A 25,661-nucleotide genomic window follows, 5' to 3' on the forward strand; every position below is an offset into this window, starting at 1 on the left:
ATGATACGGGAACATTGTTATAAATATGTGGAAGAGCTGCACTTGCACCCGCCCTGAAGACACTCGTTTTCTGCACTGCCCGAGAACGTGCCTTGTGCATTATACACCAGCACTAATGTGCTTGGTACATAGTCCAAGTCGTTAACTTTTATGCTCCGGGATGTTTTGCCTTTCTTCTTTTGCAAGAAAAATTTCTTCGTGCGCATAATGGAGCACCGTTTATCAGCCGGACAATTTTCGCCTGGTTGGGAAGCAGCGTTTTCAGCACGTAAGTACTAGGACCAAAGATGTAAATATTCATGAATAAAAGTAGCTTAGTTCTTAAATGCCGTTTTTGTTTGCTTCAAGTTACCGAACTGTTCAAGCTCTTGGTCATATCGCGCGGGGCCTCGTTAGAAAGTTGTGAATGTGTCGGGCGCCAGGTTCTGCACAGTCAGGCCGGAGACGAGTATAAAGTATTCAGTTACTTCAAGCGTGAAGTAGACGCCATCATGCCAGTCCTGCATGTTGTTAAAGTCCAAGAACGTTTTACTTAAGCGTCACACGCATGAGCATTGGAAGTATGGAAAAGAAGTGAAGATGGCTGTCTTCTGTGTATCTGGTTTACCGACGTTTCAGAGGACCTTGCTGCATCCATCATCAGGACGATGACTCATCATACTACACGACGCAACAATCCAGAAGACAGCCATCTTCAGACTCACCGCCGTTAAAACCTCAAAGACTTCATTGAAGTGTCTGTCCCCTCTGGAACATTTCAGAGGGTATTCAGGCCCAAAATTGAGTGGTTACAGATTTGTGCTTTGCAATAAACTTTTAAAATGAACTCATAATGGGGATGTTTTGTTCGTTTGTCTGTTTAATGTTCATATATGAAACTACTCAGCAGATGTCAATGAAATTGTGTATTGGGTATTTGTACGAGAAGATGAGATATGAGGTTCTGACGGCGGTGAAGATGTCTATATTGGTATTCTTGGTTGTAACGCCATGTGGACTACTATACCTGAAGATAGAGGTAGTATGTTCCTCCAAAACATTGCTACCTACAAGTCCACACGACATTACGACTCAGAACATCGACATTGACATATTAAAAGGATTTGGATAATTTTATTTTGGTACACACGGTAACACCTACTTAACAGATGTATCTAAGCAGAAATGGCTCATTTTAAAATAAAATTAATAAATGACAATATAAATATTCATCAGTAATATGTTCGTCCTTCATTTCAAATACTTTTTAACATGGTGATCCGTACCGAATGACAAGAAAGATAGTTCATGACTATGCAGTGTCATTAGCTTTGCAACTTTTACTTGGAATCTGTAGTAAATGAAGTCAGTGCGCTATTAAAAATTGTTGGGAACTAATTTGACATATGTGCCCCATCGGAGTACACTTTTCCGCTCGTTTGCAGTAAGCTGACGTAAACTATGGGCGACCGTAGGCGGGTTAAGTAAATGACATCCCACTATTCGTAAATTATCACTTGGGGTTGCGATAAGTATTAAATTAGGATGTGCAACATGCAGTACTGTTCATACACCAAAAACATTCCATCACCTCTGGGAGGTTTTCAAGACTCGAAATTTTTCTTTTCCTTTCTCATGTAGCCAGAAATATTTCATTGTCACACGTCAAGACAATAATGAAAGACACTAGGTGGATTCTAACGTCAGAAACAGTAGTTCCACTCTGACATCTAAAGAAGACTGAAGCTGTTAAAAGGAATCTCGGAATACAAAAATAAAAGGTGGGAAAATGTTGAACGCATAGAAGAAATTTGTATCGCAGAGAGAGTTTGGAAGTTTGGTGAAAAAGGAAAACGGTGTCAGAAGACATAAGAATGATGGGATGGGAAAAGGAAATTAAAGGGAGTTAAACAGATTATAAGTCTTAATTCTTGAAATACTATATATATATGTGTGTATATACAGTACTCAAACATTAATTATAAAGTTAGCAAATTAATTTTATTCACAGCTTTTATTTAGTGTGTAAAAATCCGAGCTAGAGTAAAACATGTTAAGCGAAATAGCTACGTTGTGCGTACAGTACGCAACGCTTCGAATCCCTACCAAGAACTACAAATGACTCCAAGCGTTTTTGAAAACCCGAATGGACGTTGGAAGACCCAGTGCCTATTACTGAACTTCTTAGCTTCTTACCAGGAAATATTATTTCATCAAAATTTAAGCTCGTGTTTGAATGCCATAATTCTGTATTTCAGTAAAATTTTCTCAAGAAATCCGCCTTTTATGAAACCCGGAAGTTTATTACCGTGTTCACACGACAGCCACTGGCCCCTATTCAGAGAGAGATGAATTTATCTCTTGCTTTAAAGTCATTTTAATATTATCCTCCGTTCCATGCTTAGGTATTCCGAGTGATTTCCACTCTTCAAGCTTCCAAACCAAAAGTTTGTTCGCATTTTTCATCTCGCATGGATGCTGCGTGCCCTGCACATCTCATCCACCATGATTTGATCACCTTAATAGTGTATGATGAAGAAACACTATGGGGCTTTTCATTATACAGTTCCCTCCAGACTCAGATTACATCCTGTCTTATTTTTAATTAACCTATTCCTGTGGAACATGTGGCCTGCAGCAATGCTAATGTGTATTGGCGAGAGGTGGGGTATTTATGTTAGTCGTGTTAACCTATTAGCGCCGGATAACACTGGTAAAATGGTAAATAATAAATTCTTAACGTACTTTCTTGTCATTGGTACTCCCATATACTGGAACACAGCAGAAGCGATCAGATAAAATGCATCGTTAGTCATTTACAGCCAGCCAGGCGTTGTTAGCCTGATTATTGTTGCTAACGCTCGCTGCTAGCAGTTCTACATGACCGCTGTTTTGAAATATGTTTATGATTTGTCTTCTACAGTATAACGTCGTTACATGTCACTTGTGCGTGTACCTTCATGTTTCTAGTTAATTTGAGATAAATGGACAAGCTTTTATTCACGCACTACAGCCAAAGTGAGTTTTTATTTCTTGCAGATAGTAAAACCTGTTACGCTTTTACCGCATTCATTCCTTGTCAAGCCACACAAAGTGTCTGTCAGTGGTACCATTTCATTCATCTGTAGTGTGGGGAAATGTCTGCTTGTCCTGTAGGCACGTAAGGGACGGTCTAATTCACTGTAATGTATGTGAACTTCTGAGATTTTCCGTACGATCGATTTACCGCTCCAACATTATGCAGCGTCTAATGAATATCACAGGATGATTATATTTGTTTAATTGTTTTGGAAGGAAGATATCGTGTCCTTATCTAATAAACATGGCCGGTACCTGGAGTTCTGGGCGAAATCACGACAAGCAAGGGAAATGCGTAAAGTATATTTCCCCAAATTTAATTGTGGATGTCAATGAAGAAACTGTTCGTAATGTGCAGATTATTATTATAATTTCCGTAACGATAGTTAGGATTGAGTACAGTATGGCTGTCGTCTGGGTTGTGTCGTCCTGATGATAGAGGAAACAAGGATCTCTGAAACGTCGGTAAACTTCTACCAGACTACAGACAGCCCAGAAGACAGCCATCTTCGGACTCACAGCCGTTGAAACCTCATATCCTACACAAGACTGAATACAGTCTGTTCCAGTCAAAATGAACTATGTGAGTTTGAACTGAAGATTACCGAATAGAACTCTCATGTTGAACTCTGTACGGTAAAACTATAAGAACTGTAATATGCTTCTCTGCGTACATACTAAGTAATTAAACATTTCAAAGTGGGTTCTGTATGGGACAAGAACATTGCTGTCGAATGGGTGGCACTCCTGTTTCATATTCAGTAGGTCTGGGGTCCGGTCCGCAGCCTAAATACCTGGTTGAGGTTCTGTTATTTTTTTTTTCGCTTCAGGCTAATGCTGGATAGTGCCTTAAAATATATATCGGCTCCATACTCCTTTATATTTCCTGATAATTCTCATAACTCTAAGCTATAAACAGTTAGATTTGTAGCCTACAGCGTTTATGAGACATCATTAAATGAACAGAGTAAAGTGGACCTTCTGTGTTTTAGATATTCATTCCAATTCGTGCATGATCACTGACGAGAAGATGGCTCACTTTACAATTTTTCGATTTCCTCGAATCTGATTTATAGATTTAATTAAAGCTTAATGGCCACGCAGGGTCATGCGCGTTTTCAGTGAAATAATACGAGCAATAAATTTGCTATGTTTTTTACAATTTTTATATTAATTTATATGTAAATGAACAGTTTTGAACTTTTTGTAAAGCATTGTTTTATCACGCTATGAGTTGTTTCGTGTAATATATCGGCTACCAGTAATTTGGCTCTCCTTTCTGTGGTCTGCATTTAAATTTAGGTAACTTTGTGTATCCGCCAGGGTTGATACCTTTATATAACTCTGCTGCGTTTGAACAATGGCTTTGTATATAGCTCGAGCGGAGTAAAGCCATGCCTTTGGACTTCACAGATTCATCGTAACTGCTTTTTGTAATTGGATTTTACAGCATTAGCCTATGTGACTTTTTAAAGCAACCGGCCCATTGAACACGGAGTGGTTTGTATCTTACTGATCGTGTGGCCAAATCGGTGACACTTCTCGTTGTATTTCGTGGGTGCGCGGTTCGATTCTCTGCCGGGCCCCGGACTACACTGACAGAGGTTTCTGAGGTGTCCTTAGTCGATTCAGGGGATACTGGATAGTGCTTTGATGTAGTCCACAATCTTTTTCTCCCTAACTCGTTATTTACTGAACGTTGTCATCATTTCTTGCAAATAGACTCTTAAATAAGATGTTACAGTTTGTATAGCGTCGTTAAATAACCCACGATCTTGTTGTTTTGTTTAGAACACAATGTAACTGTTTAATCATGTAGCATGTAACATAAATTTGAAACTGTAAATAAATACAAATAGTTTAAATGGACCTACTGGAATCACAAATTCCGGATATCGCTTGTGGGAACTGATCCGCAAATACCACCACACATCTTACGACATCTTCCAAGGTATTTAATATGTAATATACGTAATAGCACTGTTTTCATTCATAAGCGCTTAAGGTGCTAATTTCTATTTAAAGATATTTTCTGTTCGTAAATTTTCATTTTAGGCTATCGTGTAATTGAAGTTTTAAAGCCACGCATTGACAGAACATACTACTTCTTTCACGCTGTAGAAGCATGGCCAATCATATACGAATTTGTTTCCCTTGCGAAAAGATACGACAAAACTGAACAATTCCTTTGGTTTACGAAACACATGAAAGTTCAGTGAGTTTATTGTAGTACAAAGTCCACATAATTTCCTCGTCTGACAGCTAATGGCAGTGAGCACATTGTAATTTAAAAAAGTATTCACAGTTACATTAATTTAACTCATTCTCATAACTTATTTAAGCCAGAGAGAGCCCACGAAAGAGAAAAGCCGATTACAGTTCATGTGTTAACGCAGTTACAAAAATTGCAAGTGCTTAAAACAAAATTCTCAGGAAATAGGCCTGTATTCGTACGTAAAGAGAGAACCTATGAGAGGCTTCATGATACATATAACCCGAATATTGTTAGGATAGTGAAATAGGGGTTAATGGTGGACACGTAGGTTAAATGGAGGAGACATTCTGTGTCGTTAGTATGAAATTTAAGGAGATGGGAGGATAACATAATGAACAGTAGGGATTTTGCCGGGGTAGCTCAGTCAGTATAGCGACTGGCTGCGGACTGGACCACGGGGCAGAGGATTTTTCGTATTATTTGAGGTTTTCACGGCGGTGAGTCTGAAGATGGCTGTCTTCTGGGTTGCGCAGTGTAGTCTGGTAGAACCTTACCGACGTTTCAGAGGTCCTTGCTGCAGCACAGCGCAACAACCCAGAAGACAGCCATCTTCAGAGGATGTTTCCACTAGCCTCTGCATCCAGACCGGCTCTGGGGCCCACCTAGCCTCCTATTCAGTAAGTACCGGGGTCCTTTCCCGGCGGTAAAGCGCGGCTGGGGCGTGACCCTAACCACTCACCCTACCTAGTGCTGAGGTTAAAAATTAGTAGGAGCTATACTGCCTTTCCTCCCACTCGCCTACATGGCGTATAGCGTGACCGCTTTAATTTACTTCAGGGATATAGGGTACTTCGATGTATGTCTTACGGTTTGTGTAGCTGTGTGTACTTGTAGGTAGATACCAACGATTTTGAGAAACGCAGTGATTTCTGCAGTGTTACAGTACGATTGTTGGAAAGTGGATAGTTTATAGTGTTGGGTAATGAAAGTAGGTGGGATAAATGACCATCCGTAACCACAAATCATTTAGTGTTATGTGAGGCGAATGAAGCTTCGTAGGGATCGAGCTTTGATATAGGTTGCGTTGACATTCTGGTTTTACTGCTGCGCCATTTTGTGTTTTTGAGTGTCACGTTAAGAATGATTGGTTCAACGAGGCAATAGTTCTCATTATCTTTTCTACTTACCGCTAAATTAGCAGTGTGTTTTCCGAGGGCCGGTACAACCCCAGTCTCATACTACACACTACAAATATTAATATACAAATCTAATTATTTGTAGGACATCCAAACGTGTTTATTTAGGTCTGCTGTATAAAACGTAATGGCATCATGCGGTATTGAACTTAGAGACAAGTCATCCGGATTGAGAATTAGCAGTCGTACTTTGTTGTTCGCTTGCATAGGGAATAATTTACCAGACATATCCGTCTTCTAGATATCTGCGGTTTCCAACAGTCTTTGGCTTTCTCAGTTACGAAGAGCGACCAATCCAAAATCTCCGTGTCGTCCTCAGCACTCAGCAGGTCACGTCAGTAAGCACAGCGAAAGGGTGAATGGGAGGGATACGTATGTCCAACACAAAGCTTTTAGTCGCCAGAAGGAAACATCCCAAACGAAAAGTCACTAATTGTAATCTAGTAACATTCCCAGATGTGGTATACATATAAGGCACAAGGCTGTTGTCTGCCGGCAGCGTTTTGTGGTAAACATGTGCCATGAAGTTTGCCGCTAACTCCCGTCAGAATTTGTACATCTGAAATCCACGGATGTGCTATTATTTCCTAATTACAAATGACGCCAAGAGTTGTTTAGTCGTCCGAAACACGATACGTATTGACAATCGATTAATTAACGAGTTTTAATTTCCCCAATTTTGCATTTTGCATTTTGATCTGATGAATGGAAGCGTCAGGTCGAGCAAATGGTCCTCGTGTTGCCACTGGTTGGCATTAGACATTAGAAGAATGTTGTTTGTATTTCGTTTGCGGTTTGGCGTAGCAAAATGTTTGCATTCAGCGAACATTCCTAACGAGTTATAATTTGGTCTCAGCGCCCTGAACTCGGGACAAAGTAACGTGGAATCGACAAACGTACTAATTATGAAAACAGCGACCATCGATAAATGTGGATTTTAAGACTTAAGTAAGTGTGAGTAATTGCATCCAATGCTATAATTCGGAACATATCTGGGAGTGAGACTGAAGTGCTGAGCAGAATATTTGAACCAAGAAGTCGGAAAATAATAGGAGAATGGAGGAAATTGAAAAATAAGGATATTTCTAATTTGTACTCTTCCTTTGTTGTTATTATAATTGTGACTGTTGGATTATTTGCTTTTATTTACATTTCTTCATTTACTTTTCTTTGTGTATAATATTGTTTCTATTTTGTATTTGCCTGTATTAGGCGGTTATATTTAATACTGTACATGTACATGTTTAGTTAATGTGGTTGTATAATATTTGTGATTATTATTTCATTATTATTGTATGTATTATCAGTGTTTGGCTTCTTGCCGTTGGCAAACACTTAAATAAATGGAATTGAATTTAATACGCCTGGTGACATGTGAAATGCATATACAATTTTAGTCGGGAAACTTGAAAGGAATAGAACATTTTGGAGGAATGATAAAGAAACGCTGTTCAGCCGGCGAATTCCAAATCGAATATTTCAATGGTATTCATATTTGTTGGTAGTTCTTACTGAAATTCGAACTTTATAATTGTGCATTTTTTGAAGCCGTAAATTGTAGTTACTAATTTACATTCCTATGAGGTCCTAGTGTGAAAGGGTTTTAAAACATTTCCTTGATATTATGAGAAGAAAATGCAGGTGGCTCTAATTATACAGGGGCGTTCCGTTCCTGCGAATCTCCGCATATAACGAAACCTTATAAAATTATAATAGTCGCCATTTTGTTAAAAAACCAACCAGAATTCCGTGATAATTAATTTATCATTGCATCACATTCCCTGTTAATCCTGAAGGAGATGTTAGACTATAAAAATTGGCTTCGTATTGGATATTGATGCTCCTCATGATAATGAAATAAAACCGCAGATAGCGAAAGCGCGTATAATGAGTCACCTGTATTATGAAAAGAACTATTTTGCAGGTCTCTGATTTCGCGAGCACGTCCCGAGTTTATTTTCTCCAGAACACTTGAGTGCCTTACGTTCTTGAATGTGTGAGTAGCTTTGTAAGTTTAAGAGTGTTATAAGTAACTCATGCACGTGTTCACAGGATGACTGCCAGAACTACATCCGTGTGCTGGCGAAGATAGCCGAGAACAGAGTCCTCATCTGCGGTACGAACGCCTACAAGCCACTCTGCAGGCATTACCACTTCAAAGTAAGTCCGTTTGTGTTATCAGTCATGCGTGTTAGTGGGAGCAGTTAAAGTGAAGTTGCAAACTGCTCTAAGCGACTGCATGTTGATCTAGGAACATACAATCACGGCTGAGGGCATGTCTTGCAATCAGAAAACAGGGCAATCTCGTAAATAACGGTGTCAACAATACAATAACTGGGAAAACTGTAGGAATTCTACATGACACTGAGGACATCTTAATAATTCAGAACATAGGTTTGGGCAAAGAGCCAGAAAGAGAACTGTGTAAGATTTGAGGTTTTCACAGCGGTGAGTATGAAGAATATCGCCCTGATGGCGGAGGCAGTATGACCTCTGAAACGTTGGTTAACATCGACCAGACTACACAGCGCAACAACCCAGAAGACGGAAATCTTCAGAAAGAGAACTGCTAGGAAGATCTAGGTGTTGATGGGAGGTTAACATTAACCCTTTAAGACCCAGTGGTAATGTACCACCTTCTTCACACTGTTAATAACGCTGCGTTTTGTATATATGGGTTTCGGATTGTTCTCAGTGTAAACAGGGATTATTTCCTTAAACAGCGTCAACCAATTGTCTTTTGTAATGGTGAAGTGTTGTGTTTTCTTCGCGGTACGGACTGATTTATTAAATAATATTTAGACGAGCTTCGGCTTCAAAGAGTTAAAGTGCATCGAAAGGAACAATGATAGGGTTTGGACGGGATTCGCCTGGCGCGCGATAGGGCCCAGAGGTGGACTGTTATTAACACGGTTATGAGCGTTTGGTTAACATGACTGCCAGGGAATATCTTGACTAGTCGAGCGACAGTTAACGTCTGAAGGACGACTATGTTCTATGGAGGTAGTTGCTTTGGCTGATTAAGAGCTGAGTGTATTTCGGAAATCATTATATTCAGTTTTGAAACTGTTATGTTTTATTGTCCTATCTTAATACCTACACGTAAAACAAAGTAAGGCTTTTAAGACTACAATTTAAATTGATTTTTAAGTTTGATGCCTTAAATTCAGAGAAGAACATAATTCTGGTATTTTAATAGGCCTGTATCTTATAAGTTTCCCGTTGCGTTATCATTAATAAATATATAAATATTATGGGCCTGCAGTCAAATACACGCATGATTTGATTTTTTGTGCCTCTAGGCTACTAATCACATCTCACTCCAACCATACAGTTCTCACTAACATTGTAGCATGTTTTGTATTTATTAAATGTTTAAAATTTCGGTGTGAGGTAGCGGATTATAAGACGCTGAGAAACTACGATTGGTTCAGTGGATGTACGAGGTGCGATCGGAAGGTTTCCAGACTGCGCGTATAAAAACCCGTACACTTATCTCAGGTATTAAATTCATCCATCACCCTCGAAGTAGTTCCCCTGGGAGTGAACACAACGATCCCAGGGCCGCTGCCAAGCCTGGAAGCATCCCTGGAAATCTTTCTTTGTCAGCCTGTCAAGCACCATCTGCGATTCTGCCTGAATCTCTTCTATCGTCTCAAATCTCCTTCCCTTTAGCTGAATTTTCATCTTTGGGAAGAGGAAGAAGTCACACGGAGCTAAATCCGGCGAATAAGGAGGGTGCGGGATGACGGCCATGGTGTTTGAGGCCAAAAACTGCCGAACTTTGAGGGCGGTGTGCGCTGGCGCGTTGTCATGATGCGTCGCATGTGGAGTTCTTCCTTTAGAATCAGCTGACAGGTCCCATAGCCTATCCCAACAATGTCGCACAAGTCGTTGATGGTACGACGTCGATCTTCTTGAATGGCCTGCCGAATCTTCGTAACATTTTCGGGCGTTGTGCTTGAAGATGGTCGTCCAGAACGCTCGTCATCATCGACAGAGGTTCGGCCATTTTTAAAACGTGAATGCCACACAAAAGTTTGTGCACGACCCATTGCGGACTCCCCAAATGCTTGCTTTAGCATTTCATAGGTTTCCGTAGCCGTTTTGGCAAGAGATTTAGGCAGAATCGCAGATTGTGCTTGACAGGCTGACAAAGAAAGATTTCCAGGGATGCTTCCAGGCTTGGCAGCGGCGCTGGGATCGTTGTGTTCACTCCCAGGGGAACTACTTCGAGGGTGATGGATGAATTTAATACCTGAGATAAGTGTACGGGTTTTTATACGCGCAGTCCTGAAACTTTCCGATCGCACCTCGTACTTAGCAACAATATGAAGGAAATTCAAAATGTGAGGGTAGTATTGAAATACTTTTGTTGCACTGTTGGTACTACTGGTGAGGCTTGGTCATACTGTATCACAAGGTCAGAGAGTGGCATGCTGCAAGTGTGGTTCAACTGTAATCCATTTATGCCCAGTGTATGTGTGGTGTAAAGATGATTTACTGCACGAGGGGTTTGCACCAAAAGTGAGCAACATTTATACGTAGTGTTTCAGAAATTACCTGTTTGCATCAATAATGGTTCTACTGTTTTTAAACATTTCGATCCACTCGTACACGCCTCATTGATACAACCAGTTGTGTCCATACTTGGCAGAAAATTGTCGATGGATCTCCGCCATTTTCTTTCTTACAGACACTGAAAACGCACTGTCGCATATTGCTTGTTATTCATCTTTACGCCATGCTCATTCGGCACAAATTGATTACAACTGAACCACACTCGCAGAATGCTACCGCCTGACCTTGAGTTGCGCCATGATATGGATTCAGCAACGTTGCCAATCATACAACGAAAATGTTCCTATATTGCCCTCACTTTTTGAATATTGTTCGTATCTGTTTTGAACACTAAATGATGACGAATCCGCGTCAACATATGTCCTGAGACCTACATGAGATATTGCCAGTTCTGTGCACCTTATTTACACTTTGATAATAAGTAAGCTGGATTTGAAGTTTACATTATATTTATTTATAACTGTTGTGTTCCAAAATGTCTGTAGAATGGAGACGTTTGAGAGAAATTTCTTTTCGTTTTTTCTGCGTTTCTTTGTTTTGTATCATAATTGTTTTGCTGTCATAAGAGATAAATATCGTCTTGACGTGAGTTGTATGGGTTTATAAAATTAAGCACTCACGGTGTATGTTAATAATGGGTTTAATTATTCAATAATTGGTGCCCCGACTCCACTTGGACTGTGGTGTTTGTGTAAATCAGTAAGGCAACGTAACCGACGCTTCTAGTTTTTGAAATTAACTGACTTAAGTGCCTCTTGAAGCTGCTGCCTCATATAGCATAGACACGTTCAGTTTTGCCTTGTCACCATATCCATTATCCTCTCGGAGTTCTTTGCTATACACCTACCATTGATAGTCCTTCGATCTTACCTCCTGATTCCACAGTAGTAATAACAGGCCTCGGCTTCAGGCGATGGAAGGACATTGGTCCTACATTCGTGAGTGGTGATGCGTAACGGGAAGCACTTATCCTCGGTCACTAATTAACTTTCTATCGTTGTCATGGGGAATTACCATCGCGACTGCAGTGTCCGATTCTGAAAGAATGCCCTTAAAAGCGCGTTTAGTTTTTGTCAAATCCCGGAAATAAATCTGGGAAATTGTTGGCCTGGCTGTCACGCAAGACATAGTTTTTATACTCTGCGTTTCTTTCCAGGAAAGTCTTATTTTTTGAATTGTGTAATGATTTGTTAAGTCACCTCTGGAACTGGATCTTAGTTTCAAGACATAGTCAGTATTGAGGAGGATATTTGGGCCTAGGAGAGAAGACGATGGGGTCTGGAGAAATCTACATAATGACGAACTTAAAAAAAAATTATACTCCTCCCCCAATATTGTCAGGGTGATTAAGTCGAGAAGAATGAGATGGGCAGGGCATGTAGCGCGCATGGATGGGACAAGAGTTGTGCACCAGGTATTGTTGGGAAGCCTCAGGGGAAGAGACTGCTGGGAAGACCTAGACATAGATGGGAGGATAATGTCAGGCGGGATCTATGGGAGATAGGAGTTGAAGGAGACTGGATATTGTTGGCCCAGGACAGGGTCCGGTGGAGGGCTTTGGTTAATTCGGTGATGAACCTACGGGTTCCGTAAGCCATCTAGTTAGTTGGTTAATCGGTACATACTGAGACAACGGATGTTTTAAAGGAACATGACCGAACTGCACTGTTTCGGTCTGTGAACCAGTGGCGGAAACTTCTGAACACAGTAATGCATTTTTGGGTTCAGTAAAAGGCGGGAATTTTTTGCTCAGCTGATCAGGGTTGCAATGCCCGGGCTGTCTAGCAGAGTTCTATGTCGAAATAAATGGGAATGAATCACGAAATTAAACAGTTATAAGTTCTGCCTGAAGTTTCTAGACTGGCGTCCGTGTCTTTTTTTTTGGGTGGGGGGCTTCAAACCCCGCTTATTCGCCCAGAAGCCTTTGCCTGTTTTTGACACAACTACCTAGAAGAGCCTCCCTACTCAAGGAATCACCGGAGCTCCACCCTTGACCGCCCTGGCTACACTATAGGTGCAGCTGAGCAACTGTCAGTTTTCTAACGACTATTTCATGCTAGTTAGTTTACCATCGTCATTTCGTCTCACAGATATTCATATAGGCTATCTTTAGTTATATGGCTTCCATGTCAGTCGTGTTTCCTAAAAGGAATGTAGATGCCTACGATTTACGAACTTTATGATTAAACGTTAAATACGACCTAAAGACATGTACTAAGTACACCGATGTTATTCTATTGTAACGCCATGTAGACTGCAGATAGTCACTAATGTTCGAACATACTGTCTCCATCTTCAACCCTGACGATGGAGGCAGTATGTTTCTCCGAAAATTGATATTTGCGTAAGGCGTTATAACCAGGAAAGCAAATATCGTCCTCTTCACCGCAGCGAGAATCTGATTTCACGTGTACGAACTACACATTACAGTTAACTTCCAGATCGTTGTTAAATTACTTGTATACGATTGGTATATTCTGATAAGTTATGTCATGTCAAGTTTGGATGGCAATGTCAAATAACACTTACATTTCATGTAATTTTTATGACAAAGCTTTGCTAAATATGGGTGCTGATGGGGCGGTGGGGTACATAGGAGGTGGTGCAGAACATGAAAAGGACGCTCACAAACATCCTGTGCCCTGGGCGAAAATCGAACACACACTCTTTAACAGGGACTGCCCAAGGTCTCGCTCTGAAACTAAAGCAGCGTTTGTTGTGTTTTCAATGCGCGTGTATAGCCTAATGTAAATACTTAACATGCCATACATCTCATAAACACACATACGCTATTCAAATCATGAAACCTGTCATATTGATGATTTGTAGTTTTGTTAAAAGTGGCTTTTTATCAGATGGCTTCAAATGAAATATACGTGTATACGTACAATTATATATAAACATTATTTATTTAACAATACGTGATGCTGATATATGAGTATTTAACATAAATACGTACATGGCATAGGCGTACAAGTATCTATACATACGAGCGTATATTAGTAAATCCATGTGTAATAAAGTACGTACTTGTTTTACATAAATAGTACATGCGTGGATACATTGGCCAACACACATTAATAGAAGCTTATGTTGATCATTTGAAGTTCAGCTAAATGTTATAGCCGTAATCACGTTCGCTTTTACCCCTTAAAGCACAGAGTAACTATTACAGGTCTTCGACCTTCTTTAACATTCAGTCACTGTACTTTGCCTATAGAGTTTTTGTGTGAATTGCTTTACTCTGCATAAGTAAACTGTAATTAGTTTCAAGCTTCATTGACCATAACCATTTTATCTTTGTAATGGAGACATTGTGTTGTCTTTGAGGTCGGAACTGAACTCATTGCTTCGAAGGGTTTAGGAAGAAATGTGCTATTTGCATAGTGGATAATACCTTATTTTATTTCTTACGAAATAAAATATTTGTGTTCGTGTGCATACTTTCACATGGCAGTAACATTCCTAAACATTACTTCGAGTTTTGGCTTGGACGTAGACCAGCACCTGTTTTTTAAAGTCTAAAAAAAGATGTATCTTGCTTCAAATTCCCGGTGGGCCGCGGGGTGTGGTGGAGACGGAGACACATATTCTGTTGTATCCCTTAGACTTTGCTATCCCCGAACCGCTGAGCCGTCGGTATGCCGGACCCAACAGAACAGACGTATCTCCTCCTTTACCTGGAGACGAAGAAAGAAGCATTCTTCGAAACGTGATTTTTAAAGTTTTAAGGACTAAATAAATCAGATGATGGGTAATGTCTAAAATACAGGAAGTAGAGAGACAAGACCAAACACTTTTGCGATGAGACCTCTGTTACGTTTAGCAGTTTCAAGAATCGGACAAGTTAATCTTTCGTGGTACTTATTTTTACACGTAAACTTCTGAATTCTCGACTTCAATCCACGTACTGTAGTATATGGACCAAAGAATTCTGAAGTTGCAGGATTGACGTAACGGAATTGAAGTCATTAGAACTTCTCGAAGGCCATGGCCTGTCATCCCCTTTCACCGCTTGCATCATCAAATTGTTTTATTACAACATTGAGTCCTCCACAGGGCTGAAAAAATAACATTTTTAAGAGCGCTATCGGCCCTTTTTCTACTCATGGAGGAATAAATGAACTCGCTCAGTAAAATGTATAGATCGCAGGCCGATTAAAATCTCTGCTGCGTTCCTAAAGACGGGAGATTTAAACACTCTGTATTACCCAGGAAACTGTAGTGTACAGGAAAATTTTATCAAGTGTGAAAACATGCATTAGTTTATCGGATGGCGACCGCATTAGACAGACTTATCTATATAATGAATATGCTTTTGTGGGAATCATATAAATGACGGCAGCTTCGACAAATAGCTGACTTACAGAGGTATAAGCTTCACAGGTTTCATTTATGTGTGTCCAGTCTGGAAGATTCTCTTTCGCATCACATACGACTTCCCATTTTATACAAACTCAGTGTTTTAAAAGTTTAAATTTTTTTATTTACTTTACACTGACAGAACACCGCAAATAGTAACGTACGTTTTCAGCTGTTAAAGTACAGGCACGTTAGAGTTACGCCCAGAAAGTCGTTAATATGTTTAAATAACGATTTTTGGATGTTTTAAGGTTCTCCCTGCGTGAAACTTAAACCACTAAATATGGAGATTGGCGCGTGAGATGCCACTCCCTCTTATCGTGTACACCGCTTCACTGCATTGTGTTTTCGGCGCTGTAATGACAGGCTCAGTCGAATAGCTCACCGCTTGGTGCATTGTGTTTTCGACACTGCTATGACAAATTATGAATTCAGACTAGGATTAGTGAGACTCTGTCCCTGAAACGATACTCCTTCATTGGTCTAATCCAGATAACAAAAGTTGTCTAGTAGATGATATTTAATACAAGGTGCCTGAAAAGAAACACTGTCTATCGGAGAACGAATTTCTGTTCAAATTCCTATCTGATGGCTTCATAATGTCTGTTCCTCGTGTAATATTCAACAATAAATGCTTACTATTGAATGGTGAAAACCGTTCTCGTATTTGGGATCACTGAAGAGCCCCTACTCATTCGAATTCTATCGAACTCATTGTTCATAACCATCTTTCCATTCGAGACTATATGGCCAGTGCAGTTAAAAGTCGATAAATATGGTTCTAAAATGTTCTTACAACTGTTGGTTTATTATAAGAACAATATGTTGGGCATTGTCCATCGTCTGATATATATTTGATATACAAGACGCTGGCTCTGCTTTCGTCTGTAGGTTGTCATTTTACTGACAGTATCCGTTTATCCCTTTTGTTATTTGTGACAACTGTTGGGATCGAAACCTAGACTTTACAAATCTAGGATAGTACGATAGACACTGGGACTTCATAAGTTCCTATAAGCCTAATCGTCAAATACATCAAGAGACAAATGATAAAATAATAAATAGAGACCTAAGTCGATTAATTTTATAAAACGGTGGGACAGTTTGTGGAATTAAATACGCTTCGGTGTGAATATTATAATAGTTGCAATTCCTTCTTCGTTTTACCTTGTCATCTACTAAGACTCTTCTCGGCCAGTGACATTAGTTTCTTCATCATCTTCCTCCCGATCCACTTCGCAGAGCTATGCTGCAACGGGCACTGACCTTACGTCTACTTTTTGTGTTCCTTCCATCAGGACTGGTTCTCCTTTAATCTTAAAAGTATATTGCTCTCGTCTTCTGCAGACTGCCTGCTCTACGCATGGACTGACAGGATTCCGTGTAGAAGGGTGAGCAGGTTAGGTTAGGTTAGGTTGAAGTATTACTGAAATACTCAGTTCGTAAATGTTAGACAATTATAAAATCGATAAATTTACAGACATTTATCGTGTTCTTCACCAAATCAAGGAAGTTGAGCCAGACGGAGCGTGAGTCTGGCGTAAAGGAATTGTAGTCGAAATATCCGAAGGAAAGTGATTGTTAGGGAGACCTAGGCGTAGATGGGAGGATAATATTAAAATTAATCTTAATAAATGGGTGTAGGGGTGGGGGAGACTGGATTGATCTGTCGCAGGGTATGGCGAGAACTGTGAACCATGATGAGGTTTCCACAAAATTTGGGACATTTCATGACCAGCTGAGCGACTGTTAAGGTTTTGTACGAAATTTCATTTCCATATTGTGTAATGAAATACAAGCACGATTAGCTTCTGATTGTTTACTGTGGTGCCCATGATGTGGTAGTTTTGGAAGAAAACTCATAGATGTGTGGGCCCGTCTGCAGTAAAAATATGTAGAAGCCTGTGAGGTAGGCCTACAGAACATCGCAAATAACATATATGGGAAATATGTCTACTTCAATCTCTTACATTCTTCTAAGATATCAGATGCTCGTAACGTAGGTATTATTTTGTTTCTTTCAAAATCATTCCAATTGATTTAAAAGCCAGACATTCTTAACAGAGTGTTTTAACTTTCTCCTTTTATGGGTCCAGATTCGAGTTCCTAGCAGCCCAGATGGAAATTATAATGAATTTCGCACTGCGACGTGATTTGTCTTCAGTTTCTTCACACATGTGACAAGTTTTCTAAAATATGGTAACCTTTACGGGAATACAGGAAAAGTATGCCGACGCAATAAGATGGAATGCAATATACAATTTACGAACACGTCTCGCAATGTCGTATTTCAGTACGACTTTCATCAGAGTCTGCAATGCATGAGGAATTCTTGAGTCCTTCGGCTGGTGAAGAAATGTTCATGGAACTCGAAGCCGGCTGAATGAGTTTCACAGCGTCACACTCTGTTTCTGTAAAATCCGTTTTAATATTAGACTAACATGTACCCACAGATCTCAGGAATGGTCTCTTCCCATGAACTTTTGCACCAAAATGTTAACACCTTAAGCAAAGGGAAGACGTGTGGAAATTATATGAAGATATAAACGTACCAACAAATTTTGTGTGTAGCGATGGTGCGAAGTTTTTACGTGACAATTGTAACACCATCGAAATAGCTATTAGTGGGAATTGAATCAATCATTTTCAAAACCGCGCGTGTCTTCTGTTTGAGAGATTTGATCTGTTTTCCACGCAATCCCAAGCCTTTACTGCTCGTCATTGCAGTGCAGCTACTACTGGGCAGTCTTGTCTTTAGTGTGTTCTGTCAAAACCACGTGAGTTCTGGACTCGTGTTATATTTTTACTACTAGGTTTTTGTTGTGTTTTGACCAAAATGAAACCACTGAAAATTATAGCGACTAAAACGGGTCAAAATACACGGTATCACATGAGCCATGTTGTGTTCCTTCAATATTATGCGATTCCTCGTGAAAAATAACAAAAGTCCGAAAACAGCTTTAGATGAAATGCATATCCAAAATGTATTAGTGAACTGTATACAAATTAGAGACTTGTCAATTATTCCTGTGGAAAAACATTACCATTGTTAGCACTTATTTTTACTTCTCTAGAATGAGTTTTGTGGACTGATGTGGTTTTGCAAATGACCTATGCACAGAAATGGACCACCTGGATTTCATTAAAGTATTGCTATTGTCATCCCTCGCTGTATGGACTGGAGCGTTTTAAAGCGAAGCCAGGCGTCGTAAGTTTCTGCTAGAACGTCTTAAAGTGTAATTTTTATTTAATAGAATCAAAAATATTTTATTTGGAGCAATAAATGTTTCTAAATTCATGAGTTCTATCATACTGCCGAATATTTTTCATTAAACGTCTGGGCATAACTATGAACCCGGGCTGTTCGTTCGAACTGTTACAGAAATTTTGAAGTTTATTGAACTCGATATGAATTGAGCCCAAAGCCATCGCATAAAAACTGAACACTGACTCACTGACTGGATCATGTCCGCGATTGAGAGGTGCGCAGGGAAGGAAGCAAAGAATGCTAGTTTTTACCCAGTAGCCACGTTTTTCTCTCTAGCGTATAAAACCAAACCCAGGAAGTTTATGATTATCATGGTTGTGTTTTGCTCCGTATTACAAAACAGAAGCACATTGATGTGAGACGCTGTGTTATTTCATTTACCCTACGGCATTCTTGTGGATGCTGAATTTTGGATGGGTTCTGCGCTGTCGAATGATGCCATTATGCGTTCGTGTCCTGTCTTGATGTCGAGGTGGCGTTATGAAAGCTCCTGTAATGCCAACATATTCACTCCACAAATTCTTCTAGTTATAAAATAAAACATTTTTGTCCCCATTCCAAGTGCTGTACCAACATGACGCTATGTGAGAACAGCAAAATATCCCTTCAAATGAAGTGAGTAAATATTTTTGTTTTTTAATTAATTTTGATAAGCCAGTAATTAAATGTGTTGTAAGCATGGAAAAATAGAAAAATGCATACAGATTTTGGATGGAATACCTGAAGAGAAAATACCTCTTGCAAAACTTGGTTTTAATGGTATGATGATATAAACATTAATTTTAGTAATGTAGGATTCGAAGGTGTGAAATCAATTCTGCTATTTAAATGTAGGCTTCAGTGGCGGGTTTTATAAACAGTGGTTAACTGTCTGACACCATAAAGGACGTGCAGTTTCTTAACCAGCTAAGCTACCACGGCGTGTTTAAGGAAGATTCTATACTATTTCGTTTGATATTTAGACATTTGCATAGTAATTTACTCATCTTCTTAGAAAATTGCTTCTTTACTTAGTTACTCTCTTAGTTGTTTTTGTATTTGCTCCGTTCTGTTGTCTGCTCAGTCCCACCAAATACACTCGTAATCATTCCCTCCATTTTCCGTTTCAATAATCTCTATTTAAATAAAGCACAAATGTATTTTGTAACATTTCTTCACATAGACATGGACAAGGGAACTTCTTGTAATGACTTTTCCTCGAGCTACCAGCCGTGTCAGGAGGTTTAATGGAGAAAACACCAACGTTTCGAGAACCATCTTCGTCCTCAACCTCGGTGTCGAGGATGCAGATGGAATTAATCCACTATAACTCCTCCTTGACTTGAACTTTATCTGTTTTATCATAAACGAAATTTCGAACACAAATTGTCGTATTATATAAAATATTGTTATATATAAGACATTTATGGGATATTGAATATTCCAGAATGAAACAGGAACTGTGTTAACGGCGTCTTCGTTGGTTTAGTCTCAGAAAACACTGACATACATGGTTCACTACCCCTAATATCGGAGTCCGCCATTGGTCACGATCCTGAGCTCCCCCCCCCCCCAAAAAAAAAATCATCATAATATATTTCCCGAAGATGTACCTTAACATCCCATCTCGTTCATGGTCTTCCAAGCGGTCGTTTTGCCAAGACGTTTCATATTCAAAATTCTGTACGCAATCTTTTTCGCCCTCACCTTAGCTACATGCTAAGTCCATGTATTTCACTCCCTCGCAGTGTTGTGTTATTTCTGTAATCCAGAATTTTCTTAGTTATAATCATGTGTGTTTTATATTCTTCGTCTTCACAGCTTTATAGTTCAACAAATGACCTTCAGTATTATATAATGCATGCTAAGGTAGTAGTGTTCCCTTATCTGAGCCTCGTTAATCACAGAATTTCGGAACGTCAGCTTGAAGGCTTTGGTTAGGTCTCAAACACCAAGTAGGTGTACTGTTAATTGGGATCTCTCCGAATTCATGGAAATGGTGTGTGGTCACTGTGGCCTGGGGGACAAGACGACGTGTGTTCGACCATAATGATTCGTCTCTTACCGCAGTAATGTGATGTCCTGACGTGGTTCAAATTGCCGACTGTTCAGTGGACAGAGTTAGTAGTGAAGAACTTCAGTGTAGTTATTTCAACATTTTCTCATAGTGAAGGAACTCTTCTGCAAGAGACTGTAACAAATGGATGGTACACCCATGGGCTTACCTATATCTAGCATCTTATCAAAAGTATTCCTGCAGAAAATAGAAAATAAATTTTATTCTAACGTAATAAAAAGTCATTTGCTTTGCTAGATATATTAATGCGGCTTGCACTCCGGCAAAATCAATTCTAGAAGACCACAGTGCTATGCACTGTAAACTAAAATACAAGATGGATACCGAAAATAATCAAAAGATTAATTTCCCAGACCTTAATAGTTTTAGAAAATTAATTTTCATTAGGCATTTTCCCGAAAACCCACGTATACGGACACATTAATACCTAAGTCATCCAGTCATCCGAGTTTTTATAACAGTCAGCATTCGACTGTTTTTTGGACAGAACAAAATTACGAATTTTTAATGACGAAAGAGAAAAAGAGTTGAAGCAGACAAAAGTGATAGCGAATAACATGTACAATATTAGCGAAATTAAGAAACATTATGAAAAACATAGGAAATTCAAACCACTTAATAACACAAATAATTCCTCATTTGAGGCAAAAAATGAAAACAAAGTAAGAATTACATTTTACTTATTTCGTGATCGACATTAGAACCCTCTCCAAAATATTTTTAAAAAAATTCTAGAGTAAAAGTGGCGTACAACGTTGAAAATACCATCAAGACCAGATGTAAAACAGACATCAGGACAAATGCAATATCACCGGGGTTTAACAATTGAAAAGGTTAAGCTGTGAACAGGTGTACATAGGTCAAACATGTAGAGAATTTAGAACCAGATTCAAATAGAACACAAGGGATGTTAGATTTAATCAGACGAAGTCAAAATATGCCAAAATATGTAACAGGAGTAGCTCACAAAGGGAAAATGTAGACGTACTCGAAAGATTTTATATCTGCACGTAACAAATCTGTATTAAATGAGCAGTTCGCCAGACTCCAATATGCTATTCGAAACAGTTATAAACAGAGATAAAACATGTTTTGTTATACAGAAGTTGGTAGACTGACTACTAGTATGAATACAAAACATAGAATGCATTCAGGACAGTGCACTGTGTAGTGAACACAAATCCACCCCAAAAGAAGAAGCTACTACACACAGAACAACATTAGTCCATGTGTACAGATGGAAAATCTGAAGATCACTGAGCTGCAAAGAAATAGGAGGAAAGTGACTCTCACAACAAGGGGCAGGACGTACTGCACAAGATAACTGCAACATAGAGTTGGCAAAAGTTTTCTGAGCCTCAAACTGCTGTAAAGGATAAAAATGTGGACTGTATAACACTATTAAGTGAAAGTAAAATATAATAGCTACGTTATAAGAGATGCAGCAGCTATTTTGAATGATTTATGGTGACTGTAAACAGTTGCAGTGCTTAAATGGACGTATATTTTAAAACTCAAAATGTAATCTCAGTTTCAACATAAACACCTCTTTCAAGTTTTAACGTTTGTAGGAGTCAGTCATTTCACTATAACGTGGGGTTTTTGATATATAATGTACTCTTTTACTCTATATAGTGAACCAAATATGTTATTTATAGCTACTGATGGTGGCATTATGAAACGGAAACGCGTTTAATAGGTAAATAAATGAATAGCTGATAACTGTGGTAAAAGCGGTCGGCTTATTCAACTTTTGTGAAGTATTTTATGAGTCTCGCTGTTCAGTTTCGCTGGAAACCTGTATTCCAGTAGCGTACTTAAATTTTTTGGGCTATTTGCTATTTCGCGTATGGACCTATTATTGGCGTTAATCTTTATTTATTTTGGGAACAGAGTTATTACTTCAGAACTAATAAAAACGATAGGGCATTCTGCTGTTTAATTTATATTTTTCTAAACATGGGCTACGTTACAATCCAAAAGTTTTTACTTAAGTCCATATCAAAATGAGGGATGTATTTTATGTCATGTACAGACTTTTTATGATTCCATTTCTGCAAAATGGATAACATTCTATTTAAGCCTAAAGAAAAGTGGGCTTTATATTGGGCCGATGTGGACCGAAATCAAAGTTTCTCGAAAACATCTGTGTAGTACAGGTAGGCCCATTGATTTGCAGAACCAAATTCTACCCGAGTCCGATGAGTACCGGTAGTTTTGGAAACATGCTGCTGGACAAACACGACTTTCCCAACGAGCACAATTTCACTGACTTATAATTTGTAATAAGCTGGATAGTTTTACTTTATTAACTGGTGGTTCGTGGACTGCTGTTGTGTTGAGGTCGTTCACTGTATCCTTGTACACCCTGTCCCCATTATTAGTCCGGATATAATCGGTAGTTTACGATATATGCGTCTGTTTTCCCTCTACACGCAAGCTAATGACGTAGGCAAAACGCGCAGATTCGCCTCGACTACAATACCGGTCCTCGTAAATCCACTTTATTAATTAGAAGACACTAATTATTTTAACATAAATTTTATCGGACTATAGCCATATGATGATAAAACCGTCGGCATGAAGTGAAATGTGTACAGAGATCGTCTCCTTTTAGACTCAACGTCCAATTCCTATTGAAGGTCAGCAATTTAAAAAAAAAATGTCATTACCTCTGAACTAAAATAAAACACATATAACATTAAAATTATAGTTTCTGTGTATATTATATTCAGAATTTAAGTCTGATTAATTGTAGCGTACATGACTTCAGACCGTCAACGCTCTCACATAAGTTATTAAGTATCTCTTGATATTTTCCCCCTGCGTATGAATACCAAAATTCTTTTAAAACAGAATTTAGTAACTTCCTAATGATGACATAACTATCTATGCCACGATGGTTCTTCGAGTAAATAACAGAGTGTAGTAACAGCTATTGCGGGCTCTTTGTGAATACGGCAATTAATCTTCTGGTTTCATAAAAGACAGAGATCTTGTTGAGCGATTGTCAGCTTCTCAAGAAGGACTCTACTACGTTCTGTTAATAAACAGATGTTTCGAGTTGCACACTCGTCTTAGCGCTGAGTATGAAGGTTGGAGGTCTCGCATCGACAGGTGTTTCCAGGCAACAGCCTACGCCTCTCAGGATTAGAACGTATTGCTGAAAGTGGTTTAAGACCCCGTGCTAGGAGAGCCGTCATCATTTGCTTTGTATCCACGACTGAGTAGTTCCTAAGAGTTCTCTGTTGCTTTGAAACTAATATGGAACTCGATAGGCTAACGTAAGGTAAAAATGTATTTGGAGACATTCACGAGATGATCTTACCAACCTCTCCCATTCTGGAGGGATCCTACGTTGTATAAATGATACAGAAAGTATTACATCATCATCAGGTCTATCAATTTTAATATATTTTAAAAACTGTTGTACATCTTGCGTTGCGTATATTGATTAATTTGATTTGTTTAATTTTAAGTTTTTGTCTCATCCTTTAAATTTGGAGGTTGTGCTTGGATGTTTTATATCTGTAAAATTAATTTTCAAATCGTGATTTTGGATATTGACATAGGAAATATAATAATTTAAAGAGTTATTACGTAATATAACGTAATACAATGTAAAAGAATCATAATAAAAAGTAAAAGGTAGTAAAACATACCGGGTTGTAATTGATGTGTTGTGTGTCCGATATTAAGAGATGGTAGACTGCATTGTATTACGTTATATTACGTAATAACTCTTTAAATTATTATATTTCCTATGTCAATATCCAAAATCACGATTTGAAAATTAATTTTACAGATATAAAACATCCAAGCACAACCTCCAAATTTAAAGGATGAGACAAAAACTTAAAATTAAACAAATCAAATTAATAAATATACGCAACGCAAGATGTACAACAGTTTTTAAAACAGAAAGTATTGTTATATGGTATACTTTTAGTCTTTTATGCGTTATTTGTATGAAGGGCATAAAATGAACGCATTATGTTGAAGTATTGTCTCGCCATATCTCATCTCCATAACTACACGGATTGTGTATACATCTCTGAAAGTTGTTGGACCAATTTAGGTTTGGTTCGTATTGCTATTGGTCCAGTATAAACTCTTAGAACAGAGGTTGTCAGCCGTTATCGCTGGCTTACCATTTATTCTAATTTAACACATTAAATGCACCACTAACCAAATTCGTTCAGGGAAAAATTATATATGTTAATAATATATTTTTATTTTCTTACTTAGTTCGTGTACCACTCAACATTGGCTCGCGTACCATAGGTTGAGAAACGCTGTTCTAAATTATATGCGACTTACATCGAACTAGGCTGTATGTATCGTTTTCACAAAATGTGGATCATACACAAAAAATTGGTATAGGTATATAACAAAATACGAGGGTCGCTCATTAAGTAATGCCCCACATTTTTTTCCTCAGAACATATTTATTCAAGATGGCTCAAATTTAGTGACAATATAAATCAATGTTTCCTTTACACATACTATTTTTCCACATAGTCCCCATCAACTTGTACGGTTTTACGCCAGCGTGGAACAAGTGCATGCATGCCTTGCCGGTACCAGCTCTTGTCCTGTGCACGTAGCCATGTCCTCACTGCTTGAATCACGCTCTCGTCATCTTCAAATCTTGTTCCGCGGATAGCATCTTTAAGTGGCCCAAAGAGATGGAAGTCGGAGTGTGCCAGATCTGGACTGTAGGGTGGATGGTGTAGCACCGTCCAACCCAATTTGGTGATTTCTTCCCGGGTTCTCAGACTTGTGTGAGGGCGTGCATTGTCGTGCAGGAGCAAAATTTCTGCTGGATGCTTGTGAGGCCGAACTCGTCGAAAACGCTTCTTGAGGGTTTTCAGGGTCCTGATGTACGCGTCTGAATTGATGGTCGCACCTCTTGGCATCACATCC

The 25,661-nt window shown here is 38.9% G+C and overlaps 1 protein-coding gene across 8 annotated transcripts in view; it reads left to right on the forward strand.

Moving 5' to 3' along the window:
• Positions 1 to 25,661, forward strand: part of LOC110835243 (semaphorin-1A) — a 422,598-nt gene that overhangs the window by 351,748 nt on the left and 45,189 nt on the right. For all 8 annotated transcript variants that reach the window (XR_015533825.1, XM_087343592.1, XM_087343596.1 and 5 more), the window contains one exon: positions 8,521 to 8,628. Coding sequence is in view for 7 of the 8 variants with exons in the window: in XM_087343592.1 (XP_087199718.1) it covers positions 8,521 to 8,628 (108 nt within the window). In the remaining variant the exon portion in view is untranslated. The remainder of the gene's footprint in view (positions 1 to 8,520; positions 8,629 to 25,661) is intronic.

This window comes from Zootermopsis nevadensis, unplaced genomic scaffold (assembly GCF_977971745.1).
Source record: "Zootermopsis nevadensis isolate Lab colony 2312 unplaced genomic scaffold, Znev_1.0 Znev_ptg000006l, whole genome shotgun sequence".
Taxonomy (NCBI): Eukaryota; Metazoa; Arthropoda; class Insecta; order Blattodea; family Termopsidae; genus Zootermopsis; species Zootermopsis nevadensis.